At 38.2% G+C, this 21,379-nt stretch overlaps 1 protein-coding gene across 4 annotated transcripts in view; it reads left to right on the forward strand.

Annotated features, from left to right (window-relative positions):
* MDN1 (midasin AAA ATPase 1) overlaps positions 1-21,379 on the forward strand; it is a 100,083-nt gene that overhangs the window by 24,143 nt on the left and 54,561 nt on the right. For all 4 annotated transcript variants that reach the window (XM_030489502.1, XM_030489503.1, XM_030489504.1 and 1 more), the window contains 23 exons: positions 86-189; positions 1,165-1,309; positions 2,685-2,781; positions 4,367-4,480; positions 5,150-5,297; positions 5,482-5,592; positions 6,339-6,490; positions 6,977-7,155; positions 7,515-7,723; positions 8,814-8,960; positions 9,748-9,889; positions 10,017-10,151; positions 10,229-10,367; positions 12,022-12,160; positions 12,245-12,375; positions 13,854-13,998; positions 15,102-15,231; positions 15,778-16,005; positions 16,835-17,032; positions 18,460-18,668; positions 19,245-19,367; positions 20,394-20,591; positions 20,683-20,790. In XM_030489502.1, the coding sequence (XP_030345362.1) occupies positions 86-189; positions 1,165-1,309; positions 2,685-2,781; positions 4,367-4,480; positions 5,150-5,297; positions 5,482-5,592; positions 6,339-6,490; positions 6,977-7,155; positions 7,515-7,723; positions 8,814-8,960; positions 9,748-9,889; positions 10,017-10,151; positions 10,229-10,367; positions 12,022-12,160; positions 12,245-12,375; positions 13,854-13,998; positions 15,102-15,231; positions 15,778-16,005; positions 16,835-17,032; positions 18,460-18,668; positions 19,245-19,367; positions 20,394-20,591; positions 20,683-20,790 (3,431 nt within the window). The remainder of the gene's footprint in view (positions 1-85; positions 190-1,164; positions 1,310-2,684; positions 2,782-4,366; positions 4,481-5,149; positions 5,298-5,481; positions 5,593-6,338; positions 6,491-6,976; positions 7,156-7,514; positions 7,724-8,813; positions 8,961-9,747; positions 9,890-10,016; positions 10,152-10,228; positions 10,368-12,021; positions 12,161-12,244; positions 12,376-13,853; positions 13,999-15,101; positions 15,232-15,777; positions 16,006-16,834; positions 17,033-18,459; positions 18,669-19,244; positions 19,368-20,393; positions 20,592-20,682; positions 20,791-21,379) is intronic.

The raw sequence follows: 21,379 nt of genomic DNA on the forward strand, positions 1-21,379 counted from the left end.
ACAGTTTGATTAAAATACTGGTGTTAAGTATTTTTTTTGGTGCTATTGTTCTGATGGTACAAGCTTAAATTTGTTTTGCTTACAGGCTCACTACTGAAGGAAAAGTGGGAAGCATTTGGTCTTAAACTGAATCATGCTCATCAACAGATGAAAATGACAGAAAATGCTCTTCTCTTTGCATTTGTTGAGGTATTTGGAGATTTGCATTTTGGTGCTAGGAAGAATAAGGAAGCATTTAAAAGACGTTGCAATCAGTATTATATAAATAACTTCCTGGCAAGAATCTTGCTGTGAAGAAAAACTCGTTCCATGATAACTCTGTGGAATGAAGTGTGGTACTTCAAGGAGGTGGCTGTTGGATGGGGTGTGGGAAAATGTTTTGTTGTAACACATTAATTTAATGCTGTATAATAGGAATTAGGACTGGTATGATAAAAAGAATATCAGCAGTATGTCATATTTTTTAAAGTCTATGAGATTAAAAAAACATCTTGACCAATCTCCAGTATGGCATGTTCCTGCGTAGGGATTCTTGTGAAGGATTTGATATTAAGAATCTGTGCTGTTTATCTAGAAGTGGTTTTTTGGAAGTGTTTCAAATCCATGGCATAATATTCTAATGACATTAAGAGTGATTAGGAGAAACTATGATGGTTTACGCATGCTTGTTCCTTGTCACCCAGTTAGTCTGAATATATGCTTTCAAATTTTATGTGTGTAAAATGTTGACCAGTTCTCTTTCAAAAAAATTACTGTATTATAGTTGGAGAACCTTAGATTTAACTGTAGTTTTAATCAATAAGATACAGTTACCTGAGGAACATAAGATTGCTTGTGTTTTAGTTTGGAGTTCTTTAGATTAACTGTCTTTATTTTCATAGTGGCGTCAGTGAAGCTTATGCACCATAATGACGCAGAAATCAAGAGAGCTTTGTTCTGTTGTATCTGAGCCAGTCTAAATGGTACCTGATAATGGTGATAACTGACTTGTGACTTGCAAAATAATTGCTTTTACTGAGGGGGAGCAGTAAAACTGCTATTGCTCTAAAAGTTGGAATTGCCATTTATGTAATCAACCCACAGACTGCAGAACAAGTATTTCCAGCATATGGATGCTTCACTTGATTGCTGGTGATGTGATTAACAAACTGATCTTACTCTTAGGGTACTCTGGCACAAGCAGTAAAAAAGGGTGAGTGGATTTTATTGGATGAGATTAACTTGGCTGCAGCAGAGACTTTGGAGTGCCTGAGTGGTTTACTGGAAGGATCATCTGGGTCGCTGGTGTTACTAGACAGAGGAGACACAGGTACTATTTCTATGCTTGCTTATGCAATGTCTTGCTATCCGGTTAGTTGAACTCCCTATCCTATATAGCTCAGAATAAGTTAAGAACATTTACCATTAAAATGAATGTGTACAGAAGAAAATAATGTGTTCTTTACACAAAAAGTGGGAGTTGTAGTTCACTGTGGCTCAGGAGACTTGTGCATGCAGGAACTGTAGCTTTTGCCTCTTCAAACTCTACAAGAAGCAGATCTCTCTAGTGTCCTCAGTAAGCATTGCTGTCTCTAAAGACAATTCAAGGAGTATAACCTTTTTTCTTTTTTTTTTTAAATAAAGTTGAGGTGGCTTGATGGCTATGAGGTTCAGTTGCTACTGTAGTAATTGTCTTTCACTGATCCTGTGAATATACTATCCAGCTAGAAATATGCATACAAATCCTTTGCTTTTTCTGAGTCCATGTAGGTTGACCCCAGCCAGCAGCTAAGCACCCATACAGCTGCTCGGTCACTCCTTCCACCCCACCACCACTCAGCAGGATGAGAGGAGAGAATAGGAAGAGCAAAAGCAAGAAAACTCATGTGAAACGAGTGATGCAAAGGCAGTCACTAACCAGCTCCCACAAGCAGACCAAAGTCCGGCCGGTCTCTAAGAGACAGCCACCTTGTTAGGCAAAAACTGCATCCGCCTTCTTCCTCTACCCCAGTTCTTATTGCTGAGCATAATGTTACATGGTAGGGAATATTGTTTTGGCCAGTTTGAATCAACAGTTTCAACAGTGTTCCTTCCCAACTTTTTGCTTGCTCTTAGCCTGTTGCTGGGGGAGGGAAGGCAGCATGGGGAGGGGAAAGAAAGCCTTGATGCTGTGCCAGCACAATTCAGCAGTAGCGAAATATTGGTGTGTTCTTAACAGCACCACAGGGGCTGTTGTGAAAAAAGTTAACTCCTTCCTAGCCAGATGCAGTACAGATGTAAAAGGTAAAAATGCAGTTGCTGAATATTGTTTGCTGGAGATACAAATAGAGACAAATGTAGTATGAGCTTCCTAGGCTGGGTTTTCTTCCTGCCAGAGGGAAGCACTGGCCATTGCTCTGAAAGAGGCAAAAGGAGTTTCAAGTTTAGGGCTTATGTAATTTTTGAAATGTTTTGTATTGTTAGAACATCCTGCTATGCACAAATGAAAGTCGGGATTTCACTTGCTTGTGGCTGTTGGGAAGATGCAGAGATACTTCTGATACAATTACGTGAGGTCATTCTCTGAAAACTTTTCACCCTGGCATTTTAAGAAAATGTAGTCGTGCAGTAATAGAAAACTGGCTTAGATGAAATATACCTCATTTAACATAATAAATATCCTGTCTTGAGTATTAACATTGTTTCTCATTTCTGTTTTCCTTCAGAGCCTCTTGTTCGTCACCCTGATTTTCGCTTGTTTGCATGCATGAATCCAGCTACAGATGTTGGAAAGAGAAATCTTCCTCCAGGAATAAGAAACAGGTAGGAAATAGTGATTTTGTGACAAAATACTTAGTCACTGCCTTTTTCAGAGTTTAATTAGCTTTGTTATTTGACCCAGTGAAGAATGTCTTCTTTGAAGCCTGAGGATGTAAGTCTAAACTCAAATTAACTTCCTGTGAGAGGTGCTTTCCACATCATGGTCAAGGTTTTTCATGAAAATAACATCAGGAAAATACTTCTGTAAAGTTGCTGAGCATAAGCAAATGGTCTAGCCATAGTGTAGAGTGGTATCACTAAGGGTAGGAGAATGATCATTCTTTGCAATTAAGCTGTCAGTGTCTGGGAAACTACATAAACTACAGCAGTTTATGTTCCTGATGGTGATAATAAAGACGAGAGCTTTGTGTCTCTCTAGCAGCCTTTCTCTTGGTAACTCAGAAGTGTTGATGATCCTTGCAAAAAAGTTTGATTTGTGATACTCAAAATATTTGATATGTGACCTTCAGACATTTAAACTGCAGCCAGGAAATTGGAGTTGTTGCAGATACATTCTTCAGTACTACCTGTTCCTGAAGGCAAAGATTTTCTGCTTGTGTTTCATGCAGTTTCCCTCAGGAGTGCCAAAAGTCAAACATATAGTTCCTTACCAGATTCATAAACACTGTGCGAGGCTGTAGAGATGCACTAAGTATATGTAACTACTCATTTGTAGTTATTAGTGGTAAAGTAAGGTTTTATTGCTGTTAGCTCTCCTGGCTTAGTAGTGAAAGTCAGTTTAATACAGAAGAAAGGAGACTTCAGCTTCAGCATGGCTTGTTAAGCTTAAATGAGTTTACATTTGCATTTTTTGCATATATTTGTCAAAAATGTCCACCCCTCTGAAGTTAATGGTATTGCTCAGCTCTTTTGGGTTTGCTATGGTGTGTCCTGAGCTATTGTTTGCAGTTGTAATGCGTGGTATGGAAGGGCTGCAGACTCATATTCAGCACCTAATGCAAATAAAGTGGACTAATTAATGTTTAGAAAATATGTTCACTACTATGAGTTGATAGTGTAGTGTTCTAAATGTCAGACACACTGTTGACGTATTTAAAGATACTCAGAACTTCACTGAGTACATGTTTTGCTGGTGATTTTCTTTTGCTTATTGTCAAGTTTTCTCATTTCATTGCTGAGCTGGATATTTGTAAAAGTAGAAAACAACTTAGATATGCTAGTCATAACAAAATTAGAATGGGTGATAAGTGTTCATTTCTTAAAATAGAGATCATTAGAGAGTCTGCTTTTTGAAAAGTGCTCCTGCTGCGTCATTACTCCAGTGTTCAGGCCATAACTTTTGGATATCTATTGCAAATTTTTTAAAATCTTAAAAAACACAGTCCCATAGTTCATTTTCATTCTACTAAGTTAAAATAATTCAGCTACATTACTTGAAAGTATTAGTAATACCTTTTTTCCTTTTTTTTTTAATCACTCTAGTTCTTGAGTCTGAAGGTAATTTGACAAGTCAGTTTTCTGCTGCTTACAAAATTTTAGATGTTATATACCATAAGAATCATATATGGCATTTTTTTTTTGTTATGGTCAGATGTCGAATTGTTACGGATTGATTTGATTCTTATAGGTTTACTGAACTTTATGTGGAAGAATTGAGACATGAGGGAGACTTGCAAATTCTTATCATGGATTATTTGAGAGGCTTGAATGTGAACAAAAATACAGTACAAGGAATTGTGAAGTAAGTTGCTTGTAATCTCTTTAAATCCTTGATGGAGTAAGTCACAAAAAGAAAGTATGTAAATGTAGTCTGTGGTTAGACTGTTTTGGGAAACACTGTGATGTTCCCTGCACAGTGGTTTGCATAGTCTTAGGAAACAGAAGATGGTAGACATCCATCCTCTTCGTTCTGAAGGCTTCTGTACTTCGGTGGAGGAGATTTACTTACTCAGATTGCTTTATTGGTAGCACCAGTTAAAAAGCATTGTTGTTGCAATCCTCATTCCCGTCTGAGAGACTGAAATGGTTTGTTGCTGTAGATCATACCAATGAAAGTCTTGTGTGTTTATCAAGTTATCTTTCTTTCCCTTAAAGTGTACTATGTCGTTGCATTAACCTGAAGAACTATTACGTGTTTAGAATACTTTGAATTTACAGTCATGCTTTCTCAAAAATACAGTTCTAAAATATTCTGTTGCTTAGCTTCACTGACTATACAGATGGCAGAGTTTGGCATGGCTTTCCTAACCTGGAGCTTTTAGAAAAAGCGACAGTTGGAGATAAGCTTAAGTGTTCATACGTTGGGTTTAATATTTTAGAGCAGTGTTCTTAAAGTCCTTTCCAGCCCTAACCATTCTATCATTCTATGGTCTGATCAGTAACAACACTATGTAACTTCTTATTTTTGCAGCTTTTATTTATCTGTGAGAAAGGAAGCAGAAGCAAAGCTGGTGGATGGAACTGGCCACAGGCCTCACTATAGTCTCCGTACACTTTGCAGGGCATTGAGATTTGCAGCATCTAATCCATGTAGCAGCATACCACGCTCACTTTATGAGGTGATTACCTTTGTTGGGGTTTGTTCCAGTGTGTATTCACTACAAAGACTGTTTGGGTAAACGATAATCCTGTCTTCTAAGCGCAGTATTAAACAGAAATTATTTTTCTCCCCCCCCTCCTTTTTTTCCCCGCCTTGATTATTTTTTTTTTTATGTTACGACTGAAAATAATTCTTCTTCTTAGGGCTTCTGTTTGAGTTTCCTGACACAGCTTGACAGAAGTTCTCACCCAGTAGTTCAAAAGCTAATTTGCCAGCATATAGTCTCTGGCAACATCAAAAGCCTTCTCAAGCAGGTATGTAACTAAGCTGATATAGAGGTATATAGTATTCAGAGTAGAATTTATTTTGTTTTCTGCCTTTTTTCCTCTACATTTCCTTCTCACAGTCCTGTTTCTCATGTTATAAAGATAAGAACTAGAAAAAAAATTATACTGTTCCTTCATAATTTTGTACTGCTTGAAATGCCCATATGTTGGCTAGTTTATTTGTTAATATGACAAAATAAGGAAGCTTTCACAGGCTTTTTATTTTTAGACTCCGAATGCAGAACATATGGGTATGAAACAAACATCTGTGCTTTGTCTCTAATCGGAAAGGAAGAATCTCACTAATGCTGGAAGCTCAGCATGATTTTGCATGGGGGATTGGGCAGATGGGATGGGGGAGCCAGCTGTAAGACATAGGTATTTATTTTGCAATAAAACCCTTTGTATAGAAAAAAATGTATGAATATGGAAAGATAAAAGCCAGTTTCCTGCTTGGAAGCACACTTCAAAATTCAGTGCTAGGACTCTTGAGACTTTCTGTATCTTCATGGCACTGCCAGAGATTCCTGCTTGATGACCTTGAAATAATCTGGTCAGTCTTTTCCTGTAATTTGCATTCTGTGACAAGGGCACAGGGCTTACTGCAGGAGTGCTCAGGGATTAATTTCAAATGACTTCTTACAGAATACGTTGCAGTGGTGTAGCAGTAGTTGTCTTCATTAGCAAATTGAAACTCAATTGTATAATCTGTTATTTCTGTCATGCCTCCTTAGCAAATACCGAAACCCCAAGGAGGGAGATTTATACTTGTAGAAGGATACTGGATTTCAGCTGGCGATAAAGAACCTACTGTAGATGAGACTTATGTGCTAACCCCTTCAGTTAAGCTTAATCTGAAAGACATTGCCAGAGTTGTGTCTGCAGGGTAAGTCTGTTTCAATGTTATCGTTAAAAAACTGAATTAAAGATGTTTATTTGGGCCTCTAGTGTTAGTGCCGGTTTAGCCCTTTGTTGTTTGGCATGAGTAATGTCTGTTTTTTTCTCTTCTTTACGGTTAACTTTTCATTGTACAATGAGTTGAATTTATACATGCATTTCTTGTCTCCTTAAACTGACTTACTGCAGTACCTAGCTTTATTTAAATGATAATCTAGAAATTTGCCATTAGAATAACCTGCTTATTTCATACTGCCATGTAAATCATCATGGGTAGCAGTTAGCACTTGGGAGTAAAGTTACTTATGTTCCCCTGTTAGTGTATGATCTTGGATATCCCAAATGAGTTAAGTGGTGATGTTTTGGTAATGTAGTTTGGTGATACAGATCTGTGAAAATTTCAAATGTCAGTATCTTGTATAGGAGAAAGATATGACTGGTGCTTCTAAACCTCTCTTTTGGTTATGCCTTTTAGGACTCACCCAGTACTGATTCAAGGTGAGACCTCTGTTGGTAAAACCAGTTTAATTCGCTGGTTGGCTGCTGCTACTGGGAATCATTGTGTAAGGATTAACAATCATGAGCACACTGACATTCAGGAATATATTGGCTGTTATACATCAGACGCCTCTGGGAAGCTGGTGTTTAAGGAAGGTGGGTGAGCATATTATATTTACTCCAAATTCCTGTCTCGTTTCACTGGGCTTTTTCTTCTTTTCTGCTTGTCTGTTTTATTACAGTGGAGAGATAACCTGTCATAAAGTTAGTAGTTGCATATTAATGATAATCACTTATGTGAATTTCAGTGAATTTTAAGAGCTCATGTTTGTCTCATACTTATCCTACTGGACATAAAAAAGATAATTCAGCAATTTAAAGAACACTGTTTCTTCTGATTCTGGATTAGCATTTGTACCGAGTGAAAACTGGTTACTAAAAGTATCTGAATGCATGCTTCTGTTAGATTTAATTTGTTAGGTTTTTAACCTAGGACTTTTTCTGTTCCCTCCAAGGCATTCTCATAGATGCAATGAGAAAAGGTTACTGGATTGTTCTAGATGAATTGAATTTGGCTCCCACTGATGTTTTGGAGGCTCTCAACCGCTTGCTGGATGATAACAGGGAGCTGTTCATTACTGAGACCCAAGAAGTTGTCAAAGCTCACCCTCGTTTCATGCTGTTTGCTACACAGAATCCTCCAGGACTCTATGGTGGCAGAAAGGTCTGTATAAGCTCTTCGAGTAACTATGATGCTAGGGGATGAATCTCTCTCATGTATTGAAGTGTGATGTGAAAACTTTCTGATGCATAACAGAATTAGTATGAAACTCTTAAGAGGTAGAGGGTTGAGGTGGCTGTGGACTAACTTTCAGTACAGCTGGGTTCTGTTTAGGTTAGTTGCTTGTTTTGAAAGTACCAAATTTCTAATTATTTTAAAGTAATTGAGATTTAAGTGTTTTACGGAACTGGAATTCAGGTATATTATATTTGACTCAGCGTTTATTGCTCGAAAGCACTGGAGAAGATATTTGACTTAGGCTGTGGTTGTCCAGTTTGTTCTGGTTTTGGCTGGAATAGTTAGTTGTCTTCATAGTGACTGGTATGGTGCTGTGTTTTGGATGTGTGACCAGTACAGTGTTGATAACACAGGGATGTCTTAGTTATTGCTGAGCAGTGCTTACACAATGTCAAGATGTTTTTGGCTTCTCTCCCCACCAGCGAGTAGTCTGGGGGTGCACAAGAAGCTGGGAGGGGACACAGCCAGGACAGCTGACCTCAACAAAGGGATGCTCCATATCATATGGTGCTGTGCTCAGCAATAGAAACTGGGGGGAGTAGGGGGAAGATTGAGATGTTCGATATTTGTTTCCCCAAATAACCATTGTGCATGATGAAGCCCGGCTTTCCTGGAGATAGCTGAACATCTGCCTGCCAATGGGAAGTGGTGAATGAATTCCTAATTTTGCTTTACTTGTGCATGCTCCTGTTGCTTTACCTATTAAACTGTATTTATCTCAACCCACAAGTTTTCTAACGTTTACCCTTCTGAGTCTCTCCCCCATCCCATTGTAGGGGAATGAGCAAGTGGCTGTTTGGTGCTTATCTACCTACCACAGTTAAAACACAACATGTTTTAAAGCTCTTGTCCTCATCCAGACTGTTTCTTACATTTTCTTTCAATGGTTATGTGGATGTGCCAATTTGTACACTATGACAGTATCCATATTTCCTTTGAATGTGTAGGGGAAGGTAGATAACATGAGGAATATCAAAGGAAAAAGTTCAAACAATAGTATGTTCTCATGTTTTAGGTTTTGTCTAGAGCCTTCAGAAATCGCTTTGTGGAACTGCATTTTGATGAACTGCCAAGTGCCGAGCTGGAAACCATCCTGCACAAACGGTGCAGTTTGCCACCTTCTTACTGCAGCAAGCTTGTCAAAGTCATGTTAGACCTGCAAGTATGAGAGTCTTTCTTCTTTTTGTAGAAGACAAAATATGCAAACATATTTCAGTACAAAGTAATAGAAATTTCTTTTGAGGGGGGAGGTGTTGCTAACTGATATTTAAAAACCTAAACCTTAATTGATGGAAGAGAACACACCAGAGTACTTAGTTTGGTGGTTAAGTTAGAGAATAAGGGAGGTCATGTCAGATTTGAGGAAAAGGTATCAGCAAAAAAATTAATAACAGTCTTTGGGTTTGATGTGTAAAATAATCCCTTGCTCTGGATCCAAGTACAGTATTGGATTTTTAGCTGGTTTTGGGTCATGCTAAATTTGGTATTATTTTCAGGTAATAATTTTGGGTGTGTTCTGACACTCTTGTGTTTAACACACATGTAACAGTATGTAGCTAAAACTGTCTCATATTTAAATTGCAGTCTCTTATTTTAATTGCAGTAGCACAAACCAGAGGACACTTCAAAGCGCTAAAATATATTTTGGTGTAGAACCTAATTTTTGTTTGGGTTTTGTTTTATTCCAGGTACCTATTTTCTTCTCAGTACTTTTATTTATTATTTATCTATTATTTATTATTTATCTATTATTATCTATATTATTTTGTTCATGGTACCTATCAAATAACTGCTTAAAGGTAATTTGAGTTTGGGAGTCATGACAGTACTAGACTTTTCTTAATACAGTTTGGTTGAAGAAGTGTCATATCAGAGAGCTCTGACTAGCTTTGCTTTAAGTATTCAGACTGGTTAATGAAAAAATGGCTCACATTTTGTTCTTATGACAGTCTTACCGCAGAGGTTCAACGGTGTTTGCTGGGAAGCATGGGTTCATTACCCTGCGGGATCTGTTTCGCTGGGCTGAAAGGTACAGATTGGCAGAACAGCTGGAGAAGGAGTATGATTGGCTTCAGCACTTAGCAAATGATGGTGAGCCCTGCTACCTCAGATTCTTTAAATGTCTGTAGAATTGATTTCTAACCCTAGTTCTTAAGCATAAATTTTTGTTGCTGCATAACCAGGTAGTAATTGCTTTCTCTCTTCCTTTGTTTCATAGGTTTTATGCTTCTGGCAGGCAGAGTCAGGAAACAGGAGGAGGTGGATGTTATTCAGAGTGTCCTTGAAAAACACTTCAAGAAAGAAATATATCCTGAGTCTCTCTTCTCAGGAGAAAGCGTCAAAAAGCTGCTGGGTGAGTTTTCTAGAAGGACCATACTGGTAGTTCTCTAGATGGTGACTGAAGCTGATGGATTGCTTTGTGTTGTGCAGCTAAATCCTCCATGCAGATGTCAGTGATGGACAGAGATTTTAACCATATTGTCTGGACTCAAGGGATGAGGAGACTTGCTGTTTTGGTGGGACGAGCCCTGGAGTTTGGTGAACCAGTACTGTTGGTGGGAGACACTGGGTAACCTTGCTTTTTATGATGCACTTCATTGCAGTACTATGCCAGACACTGAGTCAGACACAAAGGGATTGTGTAGGCTTCAGTGCTTTTTTGATCTGGGACATTTAAGCCTCTCTCACGGCAGACTAGCAACTGCTGTTTTTCACAGTTTGCTTTTGAGGGGAAGCAACTGCATCTCTTTCAGCACAAGTCTTTAATGGGATTATCTGCATTATGTATAACTACATAGAAATTATAAAGAAAGTAGTAAAATTGAAACAAACTGACTTCTGTCCCCACCTTTTACAAGATGCCCTGTAGAATCTCACTGTCTGTCACTGGAGAGGTTGCTTCTGGGGAATTGTGACATTTTTCTGTTTGAGAGCATATTCGCTTCACATAGAATCATAGAATGGTTTGGGTTGGAAGGGACCTTAAAGATCATCTAGTTCCAACCCCCTGCCATGGGCAGGGACACCTTCCACTAGACCAGGTTGCTCAAAGCCCCACCCAACCTGGCCTTGATGTTTTAAGAGCTTGAATATTGTCTTGCTACTACTTCTCCTCCACCGCCACTGCCTCATGTTGTAAAGGAGATCATGGAAGTAGAGCTGTCTGGTCTTGTGCTGGTTATACATGTGAAGAGTAAATTGTTGTAGGGGAGAAGGGAATAAAAACACTAGAATCATAGAATCAGGTAGGTTGGAAAAGACCTTTAAGATCATCAATCCAACCTCTACCCCAGGACTGCCAAGACCACCACTAAACTATGCCACTGAGGGCCTCATCTGCACAGTTTTCAAACACTTCCAGGGACGGTGATTCCACCACTGCCCTGGGCAACCTGTTCCAATGCCTGAGCACCCTTTCAGTGAAGAAATTTTTCCTAATATCCAATCTAACCTCCCCTGGCGCAACTTGAGGCCGTTATCTCTTGTCCTATCACTTGTTACTTGGGAGAGGAGACTGATATCCACCTCACTACAGCCTCCTTTCAGGTAGTTGCAGAGAGCAATAACGTCCCCCCTGAGCCTCCTCTTCTCCAGACTAAACACCCCCAGTCCCCTTAACCATTCCACAGAGGACTTGTGCTCTAGACCCTTCATGAACTTAATTGCCCTTTTCTGGACCCACTCCAGCAACTCATGTCTCTCTTGTAGTGAGGGGCATAGAACTGAGCATAGTGTTCAAGGTTGGCCTCACCAGTGCTGAGTACAGGGGGATTATTACTTCCCTGGTCCTTCTGGCTAGGGAAACGGAGAAGTAAAATTATTCATGTAATAAGTGAGAACTCTAGGTACTCAGCAGTTTATTCCCTCAGATTTAGGCTTGGTCTAGACATGTAGCATCTCCAGTTTAGTGAAACAGGCTATCTGAGTACCTGTAGGAGCAGGCTGAAATAAATATGACTATAAACCTGCAGAAATTCATCAGTGTAGATACTGATTTAATTAAAGCCATCTTGTGCAAGTCAGCAACAGTTATTGTGCCAAAAATGGCTTCACTTTGCATACATTTCTTTCATGGAAAGGATCAGAAGGAAATTTGCAAGCTGGGCCTTTGTCTCATAGCTCTTCAATGAAAGTATGAATCCTGTCCAAAATGAGCTGATTGTTTGGATTTGAGTGGGGGTTTTTTGTTATTCTTCCATTTCAATTAAATTGCTTTGTTGCAGGTGTGGTAAAACTACCATTTGCCAGATCTTTGCAGCATTAAGAAATCAGAAGCTGTACTCAGTGAATTGCCACTTGCATATGGAGACTTCAGACTTCCTGGGAGGATTGCGACCAGTCAGGCAGAGGTCAAAAGACCAGGTTTGTCTTACATCGATAGCAGTTCTGATAGTGTGACCATGGAAGCAAAAAGCAGCAGTTATTAATGACTTTTCCGTTTCTTAGGAGGAATCTGATGGTTCTAGACTCTTTGAGTGGTGTGACGGACCTCTTGTTTTAGCAATGAAAGAAGAGGGTTTTTTTCTTCTTGATGAGATTTCTTTAGCTGATGATTCAGTACTAGAGCGACTTAACAGGTATGTCTCGAATGTGTTAGACACATTGAAGATACTTAATGCTATTCACTATACAAACACGAGCAGGGTAAGTCTAGTTTCTTTTAGGCACGTTTGTTTCCTGGCCTGGGTGAGCTGCTCTCTTAATCGTATAGTTCCTGCTGAAGGGGAGAATGACCCAAATAAGTCTGGCCTCGTTCATATTTCAACTTCTGTGACAGTTTGCTTTGTTTTTCTATGTGTCATCCATCTGAAAGAGGTGCTAGTTATAATCACAGTTTGAAATTTTAATTATAGCTGAGGGAAAAGTAGTCAGGTAAGACAAGATGAAACTGCCTTGTCTTGCTGAAGTCTTAATGTCTTAACTTGCGTGGAAAAATAAAAGGTGCTTAGATTGAAAAGCAGATATGTATATGTTTGCTTGACATATGTTGGTACACTGATTATGTTGGTTTTCAAGGTTTTAGTTGGTGTCGTTACTTTCCATTTGGCTTTATCGTGCTGCTACAGACTGATCTGCACTCAAATTGCTGTATTTGTTTCATGGACAAAAATAAGATGATGAAAGAATTTTCTTTATTCAATAGTTCATGCCCCTGGATAAAGAAATCAAGAACATAAACCCTAGTTCAGTTGAAACATTTTAAACAGTATCTGAAGACAGTTTACAGCATGAGTTAAGTTGGAAAATAAAACTAAAAGTACAATCTCCAATTTACCATCTGCAATATTAGTGTTGTGTTTTCAGCCTGTTAGTGAGCTCTTGAAAATAATGCATCTTGTCAAATCCCAGAAACAATCTAGTTATTTCCCTCCTTTGTGTAAAATAAATAAATAATTTCCTTATCTGCTTGCAGCAGTATCCCTCATTTTAGCCTTTTCTATTACCCATTATATTGAGATGACTAGCAGCTATTTTTTGTACCATATCCAAACCCTCTCTGTTGCAAGCTGTTGTTTTTGTTTTTGTAATTGTATCATGGCAGCTATCATTCTTTCATAAAGTTCAATTAACCTCTTCGTATTATAGTGGTACTAAGCAGGGTCTTTCTAAACAGGTAACAGGTCAAACTTTTACAGCGTATAGTGTACAGTGAAGAACAGCTAATAAAACAAATGAAAAACCATAAAAACCTGGTAGAATGCTTCTCGGATTTATTCTGTCAGCTTGAAGACTGGTTTATTGTGCAGATTTCTTTATCTAGCTCCTGTGAATACAAGTTTTGCCATTGCTTTTGTAAAGAGAGCTGTGAGATACATACTTTATTAGATAAGGTTTTTGACAGATCATTTGAGCTAAAATTTTTCAGCAGGATTGGGTAGGGTTTCCCACTGAACAGAGTCAGAAATGCTCTCAACTGGGGAGGATGAGCAGATTTTAAATTTTTAATACAAATTCTGGGGCAATGAAAGTTTAATCAGGCCAATTCATTTTTAAATTACCTTTTGAATTGTGAAACAAAATTTAAAGTAAACAATTCTTTTAACCTTCTCTCTAGTGTTCTTGAAGCTGAGAAGACATTGGTACTTGCTGAAAAAGGTGGTCAAGATGATGAAGAGAATGAGGTAGAACTATTAGTTGCAGGAAAGAAATTTCGTATCCTTGCGACCATGAACCCAGGAGGTGACTTTGGGAAAAAAGAGGTAAATGTCAAAGTGACTGGAAGTCTAGGATGGATCTTCTGGTCATCTTGACTGTCTAGTGATGGAGGTGCAATGCAGAAATGCACCATGCCAGTTCTGGCATCCAGTGCTTCCTAGTAGGGATCTGCTTCATCACTCTAAAGGAGAATTAGGAGGTATCTGTTTTCCATCACTTCTGTGTGCTGTCATTTTGACAATATCAGTCAATAATTGGCCGAATGTGAAAGAAAACTTCAGGCTTTAAATACTCTAGGTAGGCTTGATATATAGCATACTTCAAGTACAGGAAATGTAGCTTGTGAAGCAAGTTGAATCCAGTTCCAACACGAGTCTAGAATAGTGTGAAGTTGCATGTTAGATTATTTTCCCTAGTGCTGTTCAGAAAGTGATAGAAGTCATCTTGTTCTTCTCAGGGAATACAAACATCACATCCCAAAAGACCTTTCTCATTAAATGAAAAAACGTGTTTCTGAAGTTTGGCTTCAAGTAACTTAAGATAGGTTTAAAACCCCAAAACTTTTAAGCACTATTGGGAGCTAGGACTGAAAAAAAGAACTGCAAGCTCTTTTACCCAAAAGAAGATGGGTACTCCGTTTCAAGTGGTTTCTACAGTACGGAACAGATCATTGTAAAGCCATGTGTTAAAAGGGGATCATATCTGCATTGCGTTTGTGCCAATATTTTTTTGACTAATTCAGCCAGAGGAAGAGAGGAATACAGAAATGAGTTGTAACTGAAGGCAAATTTCCACCTGGTAGTTTGCCTCTTAGCAAAGGCAGATTAAATAGCCATTACTTGATATATGGTGTCCTAGAATGAAATGGAGCTTTGGTGCTTCAAACTAGCTCGGTGTCTTCCCATATTCTTTTGAACTTTATCAGCCCTTTCCTGCATTGATGTGGAACTAGAGATCTTAAAATCCACATTCTCTCAAAGGTTTTGTTACAAAGTGGCCCTGTCAAAATTTGAAGGAAAGGTCTAGCTTGATCACTTGGTTTGTTGCTTGCAAGTGCTGTGGCTGCAAGGCCATTGTTTAATTGCAATATTAAGTAATATGACGTAATGTAACTTTGAGTTGCTAATGTCATTCTGCTTGGTTGCAGCTTTCTCCTGCATTGCGCAACAGATTTACAGAAATATGGTGTCCACAAAGCAATGGCCGTGATGATTTGATACAGATTGTAAAACACAATCTTCATCCAGGATTGTCTCTGGGTGGGATAAACTATCAAGGTGGGTGGGTATTTCTCTGTGTGTTGGTATTCAAACATTGTTAAGAAAATAAATCAGTTTGGAGGCTGCTAAACTTTCCTCAGAATTTATACCACAATGTCGCTATTTCTCATAAGTACATCTCTCTCTGATGACAGTTATGAAATACTTTGGACTTTGTTCCTCCCTCGCTGTGTATGTTTTGTGGCTAGCCAGAATTAAGTTCAAGGTTTCACCATCCAAGTAGTTGAATTATCCCCTTCAGTTTCCCATCTTAGTTTCGATGTAAGGTGTTGAAAGAACTGGAACTTCATTTTCTGCCAGCAGCTTCACTGTTAGTATTAATCACTTGATTCTGTCTTATTACTTGAATTTAAAAGGATCTATAATGACAGCACAGACATGGAGTTTTCAGTTATCCTGCCTTTTCGGATATAGAGTACTCATCTATGTTGCTCATACGTTACAGCTATGCCTACTTTAGTGATGCCTTTTATACAACAATGTAGTAGATGTGACCAGTAAAATTATTTGATAACGCCATTGACTTTTTTACTCTCTTTTCAGGGACAGACATAGCAGAGCTCATGATGGACTTTGTTGAATGGCTGACTAATCAAGAGTTTGGTCGCCAGTGTATTCTCAGTGTGCGAGATATCTTATCGTGGGTTAATTTTATGAATGTCATGGTAGAGGATGAAAATTCTGCTAAGGAATACAGCCTTTCTTACATTTCTCCAATGATGTCTTTTATCCATGCTGCATGTTTGGTGTACATTGATGGAATAGGATCAGGTAAGTCTACAGTGCTCCGTTCGTAGCAGAAAATATGAAGTTATCTATTTGTATTAATATTTTTCAGTAGAATGCAGTCAGTAGAATGCAATCAGTAGAATGCAGTAGAATGCAATCAGAATGCTTTGTGGCAGCATGGAACTCTTCTGTGAGAAGTTTTCACTTCCATTTAATAGGATCCTGTACTTCGTATGCCTTTTTCGTTTTTCAGTAGCAGGAGTTTGAATAATACAGCAAGCTTAAGTAAATTAGGAGTAGTAATAATATTGCAAAGGCTAGCAGACAAATTAAGAAAGCCTGTGGTTTTTATTGCGTCTTCTGAGCTGGTATGGTACTTAATCACATGACCACATATTATTCTCTGTCTCTCACCTCACATGTCAGCATTTGCGCATGCTACGCTGTATCATATGCATAGCTCAGAACGCATCTTTGCATGTTTAGCTACTGGCCCAGCTGATAAATAGGAGATATGGGAATGAGGACAAAGTAAAAAGACACAGGAAAGGCAGGGGAAGAAGGCTGAGGGGAACTATAGCAAAGGATCGGGACGATAGTAATTGTAGAAGAAAGAGGTTTGGGAATCAGGTGTCCTTAATTCTCGTGCTCACAGAACAATTCGTCCGTGGTAAATAGTACTGGAAGCACTGACAAGCAAAAGCACTAGCAAGAAATGAAGAATCATAGAATAGTTAGGGTTGGAAAGGACCTTAAGATCATCTAGTTCCAGTGTACAAAAATGGTATCTGTGAAGGAATTGAGTTTCTTAGTCATAAGATGAATGTGCCCAGTTATGTTTGTGAAGCATGCTTAACTTTTCTAATTACAGGTACAACATCCAGCTCAGCTGATACGGCTTTGTTAGCTCGTGAAAAATGCCTGACGTTCTTATGTGAGAAAATGAGCCAATTCTTTGAGCTGACTGATTATCAGAAGAATGAGCTAAAGATTTATGATAGAACAAAGGAGAAAGAGTTTGTGTGGATGGACAACTTTATGGGAATCCAGCCCTTTTTTATTCCAAGAGGCAAGAGATACTGGGGGAATGGGTAGACATTTATTCTGTGGGTTTTACTCCCTGTAGTTCTGTTATCCACTAAATGTTAAGTAGGATACCTGAACCATTACAAAACAATTTATAGTTCATTCTCAAACCTTATAAAAATGCCTTTTCTTCCTCCAAGTGTGTTGATTGCAACTTGATCACATTTATTAAGACACATCTCTTAATTGTGTTCTTTGATGACTTTTTTAAATTACTGGTTAATGGCTAATTTTAGTAGACTTTTTGGTGTAACAAAGCTTCTTTCATTTTCAGTGGTAATTTTCTATGACTTTGCATGGTCAGAATGTCTGCTGACTTCTGCCATCTAAAGCTACAGCTCATTCTGGCCTTTGTTGAAAGCATGGGAAGCAGGGGTCCTGGGTACAGAACGGAGACTAATGCTACTTTGCTGTAGCCTCTCAAAGATTTGCTGTAATATTTGCAAAATTATTTAGTCCTGCATTTCAGTTCCTCATGTGACAAATTAATGCAAATCAAAAATCAAAATATTGCTTTCTACCTTTAAAATACAGGGATGGGACTAAAAAGTGATGACGATGAGCTTTTTAGTTCAACTGGTTAGTTTTTAGTACATGCAACTGTGTGCTCCTAATGCTATATTAATGGTTCATCTTTGAACATTTTGATATCCATGGATTGTATTAGTCATGCGTGAAATTGTACAAGGTGATGCTTTTTTGTAAATGGCTTAGTTTCCCTCTGCTGATTAGGTCACAGAAGGAAGGATCTCTTTCAAACTAAACAGGTATCAAGATGTGTAAGATAAAATGGTGATTAATATCTTGTATACCTGAGCAATGCTGTATTACAGGATTTTGGGAGTGATGTCCCAGAGAGCTATACTGGCTGGAATTCGGCAGACAAGCTCTATAGTCTCTTCTCTCTGTATGTCGTAATAACAGTAAAGAAAATATATGCCTAGAAGCACGCTTTAATTAAAGCAGTCTTCCATCATAGAACTGGCAGTTTGTGAAACAGATTAATATGAGGTTCTAAAACATGACTGAATTGTATCATTCAGTGCCAAATTTTCAAAAGCTGGTTTTGAGTTTTAGATCTACATGTCTGAAGCGCAGGGACAGATTTATGATTTTTCAGTGACAGATTTCTAGTTTGGGTCATGAACCAGGAGGTGTCACATGGAAAAATGCATTATATATTCATAAGGGTTTTGCAAAATTCAACAAAAATGTGTGGATATGGGCTGAGACACAGCTGTGGGTCAAACAGAAAGTTTATGTGCCTGGTCTCTGAGAATGGGATCCAGACATGATCTCTGTTGCTTGCTGTAAAGAGATTAGCAATTAACAGGTGGAATGATCTTGTTCCATCAGCAGCTCCAGCCTGGTGCTTTAATTGTTTCCTGGTTTACCTTTCATTTGTTTTAGGCCCGGTTCTCCAGAGGAACAGCATTACAGATTATGCTCTAAATGCCGGGACTACAGCAGTGAATGCACAAAGACTGTTGAGAGCCCTACAGCTTAACAAACCTATTTTGTTGGAGGGGTCACCGGGAGTGGGCAAGACCAGTCTAGTTGCCGCCCTGGCAAAAGCCTCAGGAAACTGTCTCGTTCGAATCAACCTGTCTGAGCAAACGGTAGAATAAAATAGTATCTTTGTAACTTTCTGTTTGTGGCAGGGGGGAGATTCTGCTCAACTTAAAAAGCGTAGTTCTTTTTAACTTTAGCACTGAGTTTGAAATGTCAATTTTTCCTTCCTGGTCTCAAGATAAAACTGAATGGGAAGGGGGAACTAGAAAGAGCAGTGAGCTTCTGTGAGCGAAATGCCAATTGCCAGATTTTTCTGTTCTTTTCAAGTGAAGACATGTGTATCTTTGTCTGCTGTATTTTTCTTGGCTTCTACAAAGTTACTTAAAAACAGCTTTAAGGCTCTTTAGCTTTTTTGTTCCAGTTTTTTTTTTTTTTTTTTCTTTTTGTTGAATATAGTAGGTGGGTGCTGGAGTTCTATCATGGAAAAGCTTTTAGCACCTTGCAGTTACTGAAATTTTTAAAAGAGAGCTAAAATGTAGGTATAAAAATGGGAGGGAGAATATGTGAAGTATAGTTAACAAAGGCTTTTTATGAAAATCTTTTTTTTTTTTTTTTTTTTTTTAATATTTATTTGAGTTTTGTAATTTCCCCCCTACCTCATGTCACATTCTCTACTCTCAAAGGATGTGACCGACTTGTTTGGGACAGACTTGCCTGTTGAAGGTGGGAAGGGAGGAGAATTTGCCTGGCGTGATGGACCACTACTAGCAGCATTAAAGGCTGGACATTGGATTGTATTAGATGAGGTAAATTCTATTTTGGGGTATACATAAAATGGGATATTCTGGAAGAGCAAAGGTGGTGATTTGGCATGTGGGATAAATACCTTCAAGAGTTGATAACTGAAATAAATTTTGCTTGCTTTGTTACGTGCATGTAGTGCCACACTGAAAGTGATTTTTCCGCTTAAGAGAAAATTAATCTCCCTCTGCTAAGTCCCTCTGCCCATTGGCCCTCCACAGAGGTAGTGTAAAAGACCAGCTTTGACTAGACCTCTTTTACACAAGAGGCCAAGGATTGAATCCCAGCCTGAATTACTGCAGAAAACGAAGGGTAGATTTGATTTACATTTGAAAGTTTTTGGAAAGAGTGTCAGCAGAAGTTTTGGTACACATGATCTTACATGGAAATAATTTCACTAAAATAGAAGCCATTTTGTTGGGAATAATGCACTGTTTGGGTACTGATTTAATTGAGGTGAAGAAGAGTTCTGTCTTGCCAGTATAAGCTATCCTGCCACCACAGATTTGTTCAGGCACCATGTAGCAAGTGCTTTCAAGCAAATGCATGCACCAAGCTCACTTCTCGACAACATGCATTCTAATTATTGCAGAATGCAAAATCTTAAATTTTTTAGCTGTTTCTATACCTTGTTTTTCCCATTGTGAAGGGTACCACTTTAAACAAGCATTATATTTAAATAACCCAGACTGCTTTCATTTAAAAAACAAGCAAACAAACAAAACACTGTGAATATTTCAGATGTATGAACATACGTTTAGAAGAAACATCTTGAACATGCAGATTTTACAATGGAAAATTGTTTTGTTATGATGGTAGAAACACAGTACAGATAGAAAGTGCACATAAGGAAAAGTGTTAGTTAGTTGCTCCAGAGTAGTAACAGTCTAGCTGGAGGTAATGACATATGACAGTGCTAGAACAGCAAAGAAGTTGAATTTTACCTTCTGTGTATCCCAGACTGTTAAACTAGAGATTATGCAAAAGTGTTCTGTGGAACTTTAATATTGTATCTTTATTTCTTTCCTCAGTTGAATTTGGCTTCTCAGTCTGTATTAGAGGGGCTAAATGCGTGCTTTGACCACAGAGCAGAGATTTATGTTCCAGAATTGGGAATGAATTTCCATGTACAGCACAAGACGACTAAGATTTTTGGATGCCAGAATCCATACAGACAAGGAGGTGGAAGAAAGGGTCTGCCCAAGTCTTTCCTTAATAGATTTACACAGGCAAGCTTATTTTTTTGATTTAAACTATGTCATGATCCTGTCTTGTAGTTTTCTGATTATATAAATGCTTGGCATGCTCTTTATTCTACAGGTGTATGTTGATCCACTGTCAGCAGAAGATATGGAGTTTATTGGGAATACGCTGTTCCCTGCTATTGATAAAAGTATTATTGCTAAAATGGTCGCTTTCAATAACAAGGTAAATGCATACTTTAATTTCTCTTGTGTGTAAGTAGGCAGAATGCAGGAAGACTAAAAATATTAAGTCTAATGTTATATTTCCAAGTATTTTTAGAGAAGCATGTGGGTAAAAAAGAGGAATGGAAGTACATGCGGAAGAAGGTGAAGTACACCACTAAAACCCACCTGAATTCTTGTACCACTACAGTCAGATACTTGGTTGATAATGAAGAGGCTATTTCACAGAAGATAAAATATGTATATTTATATATCTAAATGGCTTGTGTATATATACACATACAAAAAAAAGGCTTATATATATATCTCTAAATGGCTTAGAGATATCTATATATATACACACACACAAAAAAAAAGAAAAAAAAGGTTTTGTTCTACAAAAGGTGGAAACATTTATGGTTTGGTAGCTTGGTAAAGTGAGTTGAGAAAATAATGTTTTCCACATACGGATTTCTCTTGAAGCACAAACCAAAAACTGAAGTGTATATTTCTGATTCTGGTCTGAATTTTTAATCTGCTGTTTATTATGGAATGTTGTTAGTGAAAGCAGCATCTGGTCTTTACAGAAGCAGAAGCTTGTAATGATATGT

This window comes from Strigops habroptila, chromosome 6 (assembly GCF_004027225.2).
Source record: "Strigops habroptila isolate Jane chromosome 6, bStrHab1.2.pri, whole genome shotgun sequence".
NCBI lineage: Eukaryota > Metazoa > Chordata > Aves > Psittaciformes > Psittacidae > Strigops > Strigops habroptila.